The sequence below is a fragment of the Tupaia chinensis genome, unplaced genomic scaffold, assembly GCF_000334495.1.
Source record: "Tupaia chinensis unplaced genomic scaffold, TupChi_1.0 Scaffold144016_1, whole genome shotgun sequence".
Taxonomy (NCBI): domain Eukaryota; kingdom Metazoa; phylum Chordata; class Mammalia; order Scandentia; family Tupaiidae; genus Tupaia; species Tupaia belangeri.
This window is the reverse complement of record NW_006203868.1, coordinates 627,173-639,238: the sequence shown is the minus strand read 5'-3', so window position 1 is coordinate 639,238 and position 12,066 is coordinate 627,173. Positions and strand designations below refer to the sequence as shown.

Sequence of the window (12,066 nt, the reverse complement as noted above, 5' to 3'; positions counted from 1 at the left end):
GTCTCGCCAGCAAATGCACATGTCCTATAACAAAAATCCCTCTTTAAAAAAAAAAAAAGGTTCCGGAACAGAAAGAAGAAGATTCACAAGAGACTGTGCAGAAGGTATGGAAACCATTCAGTCCAAGGAGAGACTTGAGAACATGGCTCCCAGAAGGATGTCTTCAAGAAAAAAACTGAAACTTCAAGAATACCATATACATTTGCACATACCAAGAAAAGATTTACCTTTTGGTGAAGTGTTTAGTGAAGGCCATGGAAAACCAAGCAAATAAAAAAATATGAAACAACTGCTAACTTCAGGGAAAGCCAAAAGTTATACAAACAAGGAAATAAAAGCAGAATATGCTACTTGATCAGTTGTGAATACTAGTCACAGTACATATTATAAGCATGAAGCATTGACTGGAAACATAATATAATTATACTGAAAAGAGGAGGCAAAAAAATGAGTATGTTGAGGGGCTAGAGTGATTTAGGTTGTGTAAAAAATAAAACTGAATCTTTCATAGTGCGAAATCAGTAGACAATATCTGACACTAGTAAGCCAAACTGTGCTATTTGTCTTTTTAAGATGCTTTACATAATTCTTTGAAAAAATAATATTAATATATATTATTTATTTTTAGTACTATTTCATTGTTTAAGAGTTCTGCTTTATTTTTACTTTCTGCCCAATTTTGAAACTTCAAAACTTTTCCTTATCTCAAAGTTCACAATTCCTTAGTGCTATGGTTCTGGCCAGCACGCAAGGTGAAAATTAAATATAGCCAAAGTTCATTCATCTTTGTCGTTCATTTAAGCATTGAGAGAACTGAAGAGTTCACAGAAAGACCATCGCATACCAGGATACAAGCAACTTAAATTTTTTACCTTTTTCTTTTATTTTTCCAATTTCTGGTGTACATACGTGCTTGCCAGAGAGAAGCAAGGAAAGTAAGAAAGCACCCCCCACCCCATGGGGGCAATGCTCATGCCACAATTCCTTCTCCTCTGTTCTCGCTCAAGATTTTGGGCACACATGTACAAATGCCCAGCATATTTTTCAAGCTGCTGCGACCAAGACTTGAACCTTTCAGTTGGCCATGTGGGATCCAGCCACCTCAACCACCAGCCACCAGCTGGCCCAAATTTTATCTTGTACAATCATTTATTTGAAGATGGTTCACCTGAGAGCTATAAAGATACTGTTAGGGATGTAATAAGAAGGAGCTAGAACTGTTCATCTTGAAGGAACATTTGAGGCATGACTACATCATGTTCAAACATACAAAAGATGGCTTCTAGCTGTTCTGGATCTGGTGAGGACACGGATTCATGGCAGAGCATAAGGAGTTTAAATAGAGACGGATGAATTTCCTAACTTCTAGTTACCCAAAACTAGAAACGGTCCTATCAAAAAAAAAAAAAAATTCTGGGAGCCAGTAGGTAGTGTGGTGGTTGAAGCACTGGACTCCCACATGACTGACAGGTTCAAGTCCTAGACTTGGCATCCTGTTTTCTCACTTTCCCTCTCTCTCTGTGAGTGCACACACTCTATAGCAGATTTTAAAATAATAGCAAATAAAATTCAGTATATAATTCTTTTTAAAAAGAGAGTTCTGTTTTGTAAATAAACACAATTTCCATCTTCTGTAGGATTGGAAAGATGAACCTTACAGCCTTCCCACAGGACCCCCAACTCTCTTTGCAGTGATTTTATTCAGATGTATCAGCAGGGATGTGGTCTTTGTAAGGACCCTTCGGATGTGATGTTTAGAAGTTCTTCTTTGCTCAAGACCAGCTTTACCTTGGAGGCATCCACCCATGTAGCCCAGACCTTGTCTAGGTGCCTCAGTACAAAATTAATTTTCTATAATATTTGAAGAGGTTTTACTGAGCACTAAGCTGGATCTAACTAGAGCTAAAACTTGCTCCTAGGACCCTAAAATTGCTTTCTTGGCTTTATGCTTTCTGTTGTCCAATGGGACCAGTAGGGGTGCAAAATAATACTTATGGGCCAGCAGGAGATATGGAGACTAAGGCACCTGGATGCCACATGGCTATCTGCACAGTTCAAGTCCTGGGTCCAGCAGCTTGAAAATCACACAAAGTGCATGTTCATGCATGCCCAAAATCCTGAGAGAAGAATGGAGGAGAAGGGGTTGCAGCATGGCCATACCCCCACCCTGGAGGGAGGCAATTTTTTACTTTTTCTGTCTGTCTCTAGTGATCACACATACGCTATGGCAAAAAATCTAAAAACAATACTTGTATACCATGATCCAAAGGTATTATAGGACTAGAATAGATAGGCCCATTAAGCCCTTTGCCCAGTGACTTGGACTAGTGCAATGTTCTGGGGACCTGACTCTATTGTACAGGGTCAGGTACCTTCAGCATTCAAGGTAGTCCGAAATTTAAGAAAAGGGAGAAGTTGGACTTCATGGGACACATGCTAGAGTCCTCTTAACCTTTAACACTGCCCAAATCTTCCTTACTGCCACCACCCTTAGGACTGGGGTGGATGTCAGTCTTCCAGTCAGAAGACACTCGACAAGTGGCATTTCTAGAGACAGATGAGTAAGTCTGACTGGAGGCCTAGTCTCTCCCACTCCGAACCGCCTAATAAATTTGAGTTGCCCAATATGCCCAACGTATCTATTAGGTCGGTTTCAAAGTACAGTTAATTCCAAAGATTAGTGTTAGCTTCAGCCTCACTGGGCATAATCGGGTCCCCTTCCTAAAGGCAGGTTTTGCTGGGTATAAAGGAGACAGCTGAAGGCGCTACCTGCATCTACAGCAGGGAGGGCTGATAGGATGGTGGTTTCGGTCTGTTTTATACTGCCGTAAGAGGATACCTGAGACTTGAGGAATTTATAATGAACATATATTGATTGGCTTACAATTTGGGGGACTGTGAAGTCCAAGATCCAGACACTGTCGTCTGGCAAAGAACATCCTGCTGTGTCATCGCATGGTGGAAGGCAAACTCACCCTTTCATAATGGCATGAGTCCCACTCGCAGCAGTGGGGCCTTCAAGACTCAATCACCGCTCTCAGACCCCACCCTTTAATACTGTTCCAATGGCAATTAAATTTCAACATGAGTTTGAAGGGGAAAAACATTTAAACCATAGCACTGATGTTGCCTTTAAACATGGGAAGAGCCTAAGAAGAGACAGTCCTTACTTCACTTACTAGCCTTTTTTCCGTAGGGCTGATTCTAGTTTTGAGGGCAGGTATTGGCTGCCTGGCTCCCTAGGCTGGCTTGGGTTGAAAGGGCCCTCTCTTATCCTGGGCCCTCTTTTTAAGTGCCTTCCCTTATCATGTGCTACCCTGGCTCCCGGAAACTTAGCATCTTCTTCCAGCCAAACCCTGCAGAGTCATAAGCAGGAAGTTGAGGCAGTGAAGACACTCTTCTACCTGAAATGGTTCATCTCATTGCATTGAAACCTTCTCGAAAAGCTGGTGCCTAACGCCAAACTTTAATACCTGGAGGACCAAACCCCAAGGCCCCCATTCACAGGGGCCTATGAATCACTTGTTCCCTACCAGATGGGAAGCAGGTGTTGTCCTCTTTTCCTGCATCCCCTCTCCAGCACCATAATAAGTTCTAAGGCATATAAATCTCCTCAACGGAAAAGTAAACATCCTTTTTTAAAAAAGAGAGAAAAGGGGAAAAATGTGTCAGATTTTCCTGGCCTTCCCTTCTCTTCTAGTTTTATCAGATCAAAATGAATTCCTACTAGCAACAGCTTTGCTGTCATTCCTATTTTAAATAATATTGAGTTGAAACACACATCACCTTTTTGATGGGACAACCAGGGTACAGTTCTCTCAATATTACTTTCATGCTTTCTTTTTCTCCCTGGATGATTCAACTAACAGCAAAATACAGCCATTGCCAACTCTTGAAACATTTCTGGCTGCATTCCTTTTCCACCCTCAAAACCCAGGCTGTTGTCAAGACCTTAATTCATAGTGACTTATTAGCAACCAGAGCAAGTTGTAGAATAATCCTTTCTGAAGAAACCAAGCCTCACTTGGAATTCATGAAGTTGCTTCTCGGAAAAGGCCTCATTTTCTAGAACTGGCATCTGCAGGAATGGATTTTTTTTCAGGAATGCAGAGGGTCACCCCAGGGGTTGCATCAGCCTCCCTCCTCCCCCTCCTCCTCTGTCTTATCTTTCAGATTTGGGGTAGGATGAAGGCTATGCCCATTCTGGGCTTTCTCACTTTCTTCCCTGTGTATGAAACTAACTTGTGCACATTCTTGAGAGCAATGTCACAACAAGTCCCGTCAATGATTCACACAAAGTGACCTTTGAAGAACAGAGTACAAATCAGCTGATTTCAGGAGCTAGGGCTGTGCAGGAGCCAAATCACACAAAATCTCTGTCCCTTCTCTTAAACCACAACTCACTGTCACCTCTCTGGCTGCTGATCCTGCTCACGTGGTTTGGTGAGGATTTTAGTCACCCAGCCAGAGCCAGCATGAATGCTCCTGTGTCATCTCAGCCTTGAAGAGTATGATAATTAAACTTCAGAAAATGCAAATGAGATTAATAGACAACTTAATGGGTTATAGGAGGGTAAGTGTGGTAAAGAGAGAAGCTTATTTTTATTCAGTATTTTTGAATGATTTTTCTGATCTATATTCATTTGTAGCATTCAGTGCCACCAAAAAGAAGCAAAGTAGTCTAAAAAATCATTTAACCGTAGCTACCAAGGAGTGTCAGAATTGTGTCAAATGTTTAAATATCACTACGTTTTTGTTGTTGTTAGTAGTGTAGGTATTTTGAACCTGAGAAAAGTTTTCTGGTGCTTTTTTGATAGTATAATCTTGAAGTGCTGTACTTTTTTTTTTTTTTTCCTTTTCCCAGAAATAAAAATGACCCTCCTGATCATCCCATCCTTTCATCTCTCTCCATTGTTCTCTGCTACCATCAAGGAACTGTTGTGAAAGGGTCGTTTTTAATCACTGTAGTACGGATTCCAAGGATGATCTTCACGTATGTGTATGACGCCCTGAAAGAGAAGGTAAGGTGGTGCCGTGCTACGTAGTGTGCTCAGTGTTTGGGATGCACAAAAGTTAATTACTGGAAAACTACGGCCTGTCCAGAACAGGAATGTGACCTGTGACAGTGGGCATTCAGAAGGCTCCTATGTTCCTCAGCAACCCTCAGCCCCCACACCTCTGCAGCAAACCTCCCTCCACCCCCTTTTCTGTTTTGGTTTCAGCCTTGTTTGGGTTGGGTTTTCTCTAGAGGTGGAGCAAGGAGGGAGTTTTTTCTGAGTGAGCTGGTCTTTCTTTATATTTAAATGCCGAACAAATGGAATGAATTCTGAACATGAAATTTGAAGGAGTTGTTGTGGATCGTTATCATGCTTTTTTTTTAAAAAAAAAAGTAAGACAATGTACTATAAAATAGGAATAATATTTGTTTCTCTTTTACTGCTAAAATAGTCCCTGCTTTTTGTGTTTCCTTGAGAGTGCCAGGGGCAGTTACTGGTGTGTGTGTGTGTGTGTGTGTGTGTGTGTAGGAAAGGAGGGAGCCACAGTGTGTGTGTGTATGTGTGCGACTCTGTGTGTACACGCACACTCATACACTTGAAAGTGAGAAGTGGGCAAGCTGACCTACATCTCTGCTCAAAGGACAGAAAACTGTAGGGCTTTTGTGCCTGGGGGCTTTCTCCTCCCTGGTTTGTATTTCCATGCACATTTGGTTATGAATGCCAGTGGAAACCAGAACACCAGGAAAACAGCTGTTCTCATGGTATTTCTGGCCTGCCAAACAAGGGAAGGTTGGACTTTTCCCAACTTTCCTCTCACACAATGTTAATCTCTCTCTCATCCCCACTCGGCCAGAGTTTCACAAGCCTACCTGATTCTCACCTTCAGGGTACAGCTGTGTGTCCTTAGTAAATGGAATTTTCTGTGTGGGCTCCTATTATATACATTTTAGAACTGGTTTTGTTTTTTCTTTTAAACAGAAATCTGAATGGTCGATATTTTAAAATCTGTAAATAAGACTTTAGCTTCATATTAAGAACAACTGATTGGATTTCTCATAAAATTATCCGGCTTTCTTATCTTGAAATGCATACTAAGCAGTTGCCTCTGGTGGTAGAAAGTTTTCTTGTATTTCTATTAAAATCCTACCTGGTTACATTTTGATGACTTGAAGAGGCATTTCCACATCCAGAATGAATCTAACTAATGCGCATGTGAGAATTCATGTATGTGTGTACATGTACACATACATGCATATATATATATACATATATATACATGCATTAGTAAATAGAATTATGAGTTAATGAGTAGCAGGAAGCTTGCTAGCCCTCCTAGAGCTAGGTATCTTAAATTCTTTAGGAAAACCACCTTTCATAAATCTAAAAGAGAAGAGGAAGACCCATGGTCTCTCTGACCAATGTCTAAAAGTGATTGATTTATCACTCCCCAGAGTCCATAAGGACAAAGGGACTAAACTCCCTTTTAGTGACGTTACTGTTGGGGAAACCGGTTGAAAAAAAAAATTGTTTTTCTCAGCAGCCTTCCAGCCCGGTCTTATGTCTACAATTTAAACATTTTGCACAGCTACTGCGTGGTCTTGCCTATGTTAAATAGGCTCATTCACAACCACAGCCCGGCTGAAAAGTCTCCAGATCAAGTTTCATCCAATTGAATTAACATCAGGACAAGAAAATGTCCATATAAGGCTGCTTTATTCCTGGGGTCTTCATAGCAGGCTATTTCTGGATCGCTTTCAGGCTTTTTTTTTTTTTTTTTTTAAATCTGGGCAGTGGGTAGGATAGGATGAGGTCAATCATCTATTCCCCATGGATTTCATTAAATTATTTATTCTTGAGTGAAACACAAATTCAAGTTATATTTCAAAGACCTAATTTATCCCTCGAAATATAGTACTGAAAGTCTCACTATAGGATTTATTTCCCCCAAAGTTAAACCTGATTCCTTATTTATGTGGGCACATGACTAGTATCTACAGTATATTGTTTGTTGTTTTTTTTTTTTGTCCCTGGGATGTGAATTCCTCATGAATATAAACTTTGGTCTGAAAAAGCAAAACGTACCATTTACAATCCTTAGGGGCAGAGGAAGGAGGGACGAGAGGTTCTTTTCAGTAGAATCAGAGGCCCTACGTGTCCTTTGCCCTTGAATACGGACTGACTCATTTCCCTTTCTGCTGTCTAACAGCAACCACGACAGGTAGGCCCACAAGAAGGAAACAGTGTTCGTTAGCAATACTAGTAATAAGCAGTAGTGGTGGTAGTGTGCTCAAATGGAAGATCATCTCCCACGCTGAGTGAGAATTGCCCTGGACCTTCCCTGAGTGCGTAAAGCTGCAAGTGAGAGTACAATGTCTGGTCACGACTGCCTGCTTCCCTTCTTTCCTATGTTGTTCTGACTGTGTGGTCTGCACTCGATCCCCGCAGCACAACGCGTGGTTGAGATGCACCTCCAGATGCTGCTACTGCTGTTTCTGGTGTCTTGACGAATACGTGCGCCATCTCAACCAGGTATGTCTCCGACCATGTGCCACAGCCGTGCACGGTGGGGTCCAGGGGTAGCCTCCCTCTTTTAGGTCAGTGATTGGCAAACTCTTCTGTAAAAGGCCAAACCGTGCATGTATTTTGGGCTCTGGGTCATGCAGTCTCAGCGGCAACTTTTCAACTCTGCCATCATAGCCAGGAAGTGGCCATGGACAAATGTAAATGAATGGGCGTGGCTGTGTTCCAATAAAACTTTATTTGTGGGCATTGAAATTTGAATTTCATGTGATTTTCATATGTCAAGAAATCATCTCCTTCTCCTTCCTTTTCTCCTCCATTTCAATCATTTTTAAGTTGGAAAAGTCATTCTTTGCTGAGGCCAGAGGAAAGCAGATGGTCTGATGGTCTGGCTCCCAGGCTGTCGTGTGTAGACACCTACCTTAGAACCTTAGGTCATTAAAGCTATCCTTCAAATTCTGGGTGGGGGCAAATTCTGGGTGGGGGCATATATGTATGTGTGTATACACACACACACACACACACACACACACACACACATATATGCATGCATGCCCAAAATCCCGAAAGGAGAATGGAGGAGAAGGGATTGCAGCATGGCCATCCACCCCCCTGGGGTGGTGGTGGTGATTTCTCACTTTCTGTCTCTCTCTCTCTCTCTGTATCTCTGGTGAGCACATACACCTAAAGCAAAAATCTCTCTTCAAAAAAAAAAAAAAAAAGGAAAAAAAAAAAATCAGAAAACCTGTACCATAACAATTATAATTAACTGAGAGCTAATTTTCAGGGCCTTCTCCAAGAACTATAATTTTCCTGAACTAGAAAAAGAATTGCCTCCCTAATTTTCATATATTTTTTCAGCAGCCTTTTCCTTTCAAACTATAAATAGTCCTTTAAAAATCACAAAAATTATATCCTGCAATTGTTTGAACTTCAGAATTTTTTCCCCTGAGTCTTTTAAATTGATGAAAATTTAAGCATATGTTTTATTTTTTTGTAGATCATTTAGGAAATTGTAATAGCCCTGAGTCAAATTTACACAAAGCAGTATTTTGGTAAATCAGCAGCTGTCTTAAAATTTAAAGTTCAAAGAAATCTCACTTAGCAAAATACCTCTTGCTATTTCCCCTCTTTCTAATAAATGCCATACTAGAAATAAAGGGACTAATTAGACCGTCCAGGTTTAATGTTTTGTAAGTAGTATTTAGAATACCTTTCATTATTCAGTATAGCTTTGTTATAGTAAAGCTCTATTTTTAAGACTTTTCTTAAGAATTTCAGAGTACATTTTATGTACAGTATTTTATTTCGATTGCTATATGCCAGTATAAATAAAACAGTAAAATATCATAGCACCTTTCAGAATGGTGGGTCACGTAGCAAGTCAAGCTGAACACTCATCGTGTGTAAGATGTTGTGCCTCCCTCTTCCAGAGCTTATGTGTGTATCCAGATACCTCCTTACTCCATGAAGACTTTGAGTTGCATTATAGAGAGATTAAGTGTGATAAAATATGTATGCATGAAAAATCAAAACTTAGAAACAAGTAGACTAGAAAGACAAAGCAATGGGACCATCAGTTTACAAATCTGTTGGCCTACGAGACCCCACCGAGGTTGAGCTGCCATCCCTGCTCCCTGTGTTATGTAAACTCAGATCCTTTCTGGACCCTCTTTCACTCATGGTTCTTGAACTCTCCCTGCGAGTGCTCCAGGGACCACTGCTTCAGGAGAGGAGAGGAGTGAGTAAGAGGCAGCATGAGCTCTGGCTCCTACAACCCTCCCTACCCTGCCTTTCAGCCAGAGCAACTCCACTTGTGTGCGGCGTAAGCGCAGGAGTCCTCTGAAGGTCTCATTTGAAGGCAGGACTCTAAACATCTGAAAATTATTGTCTCATATCATTTTCACAATTGTTTTTCTGCTCTCTTATCCCAAGGGACATACTTTCTGCCTTCTGAAATCTCACTACTTTACATTAACACGGAACCTTTTCTCTTGGGAATTCAAAATGTTTGTAGCATCATAAGAAATGCTAATATTGGGACCAGTAGTTAGCATAATGGCTATGTCGCTGAACTCCCATGTAGTTGACCACCGCAGTTCGAGTCCCAGACCCGGTGGCTTAAACTCACACCGGGCACATGTGCATGCATGCCAAAGATCCCGAGAGGAGAAGGGATTGTGGTGTGGCCATCCCCCCTGGGAGGTGATTTCTTTCTCTCTGTCTCTGGTTTTTCTGGCAAGCACACGCGCCCTATAGCAAAAATCTCTCAAAAAAAAAAAAAAAAAAGAAAGAAAGAAAGAAAGAAACGCTAATATAAACCACATTATAATTACCATTGTGAAGGCAAAGAATCCTTATAACAGACAAGGGGAGTGACTGTCCCTGAATCACAGGCTGAGCTAGCCCTGACCAGCTCCTGTAGGGAGTCAGCCGCAGCCAGGATTCTCATCCCGGTAACTGTGCTCCAGGCTGTGGCCTAATGCAGCTGTCATAGCATCTTTAAAGGTGACGTGAACATGGCTGGGAGGACTAAGGATTAGGCAAAAGGAGATGGCAAAAGAAAAGGAGGAAGAATGAAAAACAGAAAGAATTGTGTGAGTATTGTTAAGGAAGGAAGGGTCCCCTCTGTCCTAAATCAACTACTGAAAACAGAAATAAAGATCTTTAAGAATAAAGAAGATGGAGCCGGACCATGGCACAGTGTAAAATGATGCTCTGGAAGGTTGAGCCACGGGGCAAGTTTCTGGGTTCGTGTCTGGAGACCTCCCTGAGTACAGTAAACACACACATGCCCGTACCCAGGTCAGGGGGTAGATCACGGCATCAGGACCTTATTGGGGGTGTTTATTCGCTCTTCCTCTCTTGCTGTCTCTGTTGCTCATGGAAGACTTTGCAGATAGGACTTTGACTTCTGAAAAAGAAAAAAAGATGGTGATTGTATAAGGCTGTATAAGGCCAATCTTATTTAGCGGTGGGCAAAGGAAAGTGAGCTTAAAATGAGAAGGTGGTGAGATTGGCCATTTGAGACATTTCCTGGCTTTGGAGTGAGTAGACAAGAGAAGCTTTGGCATTTCTGTCTCTGGAAATCAGATTTAAAAGAGCTGAGGCCTGCTTTATTTTCCTTGTGTTGTGGATTAGGAGCTGAGAAATGCTTAAAGAAAATGAGATCCATTTGTTACCATCAAAACCCAGATGCTCTTCTTTATTTAACATCAAGGAGCTGTTTGTGTTTGCCATTGCATTTTGAAAGACGAATCCGTCTTCACTAAACCCTGGAGGAGAGGCAAGTGTTGGGTGCTGCGATTCATAGACATGTACCTAAGACTGAGCGGTAGTTCACTGGCAGTGGCGGGAAATCTCAGCATTTCCATGTTGCCTCTCCATCATACATACCAAGTGTGTGTATACCTGAGAGTCGTATGTGCTCACCCGCACATTCATTTATCTAGTGGCCGTGTGTCTATTTATGCTGGATGGAAAGCATTTGAACCTGGGCATACTGGAAGAGAAGGCCGTAGTGATACAGTCATACAAAGTAGAAATCGGGCCAGCTCCAGACAGCAGTTCAGTACTGTGCATAGAAAGCCAGGTCCCACAGGCTGACTGAGGTTCAAGTCCTGGCCCTGGCAGCTTGAAGAATATATTAGTGTGTGTATGTGTGTGTGTGTGTGTGTGTGTGTGTGCACGCACATGAAAACCCTGAAGGATAGAGAACTAGAGAAGGACTATGGCATGACTATGCCCTGCTGGGGATTCTCTCACATTCCCTCTCTCTCTCTCTCTCATGCCATCTGGCAATTAAAGAAAAGCCTGTGGGGCTTCAAGAAGTTGGCAAGCTAGTTTGAGGATGAGGAGGCAGTAAGGGGGCATTTATGTAACTGTGCAGAAAGGCCCATATTAAAGTGCTGAAACGAGAGCTCATAAAGGGGAATCTTGGAAATGGGGTTGGGGGGAGGTCATTTGACTTGGTAATTAAGGGAGATTTCATAGAGGAGGTGGGACCTGAGGAGAGATCCCTGGTGATCACCAGCTAATGACGGTAACCACAGCGACAGCAGCTGTGGGCCACGGTACCGGCTCCACTGCGGGTAATACGCTAAGCCCCTTTCTGCATTACATCAGTTTTAGTCTTTGCAGGACTGAGATAGGATTGTGGGATCTTTGAGACAGGATCTCCAATTTACAGATTAGGGAACTGAGGCTTAGAGAACTAAGATGAGTCCAAGTCTGTTTGCTTCCAGAACCATAAAGGCATTCACCACTATGGATTCTTTCAGCAGGCAGGGAAAGACTTGGGCTACCTTCTAGAACTGCTTTCTTCAGCACCTTTCTTTTTTTTTGAGAAGTTTTCGCTATAGGGCGCGTGCGCTCGCCAGACAGACAGAGAGAGACAGAGAGACAGAAAGCGAGAAATCACCCTACAGGGGGGGACGGCCACACCGCAATTCCCTCTCCTCCATTCTCCTCTTGGGATCTTGGGCACACACGCACATGTGCCTAGCGTGATTTTTTTTTTTTTTTTTGAGAGCTTTTCGCTATAGGGCGG

At 42.2% G+C, this 12,066-nt stretch overlaps 1 protein-coding gene across 10 annotated transcripts in view; it reads left to right on the top strand.

Moving 5' to 3' along the window:
- Positions 1-12,066, top strand: part of SLC44A3 (solute carrier family 44 member 3) — a 91,405-nt gene that overhangs the window by 42,072 nt on the left and 37,267 nt on the right. For all 10 annotated transcript variants that reach the window (XR_001369569.1, XM_014583058.1, XM_014583055.1 and 7 more), the window contains 2 exons: positions 4,865-5,021; positions 7,443-7,526. Coding sequence is in view for 9 of the 10 variants with exons in the window: in XM_014583058.1 (XP_014438544.1) it covers positions 4,865-5,021; positions 7,443-7,526 (241 nt within the window). In the remaining variant the exon portion in view is untranslated. The remainder of the gene's footprint in view (positions 1-4,864; positions 5,022-7,442; positions 7,527-12,066) is intronic.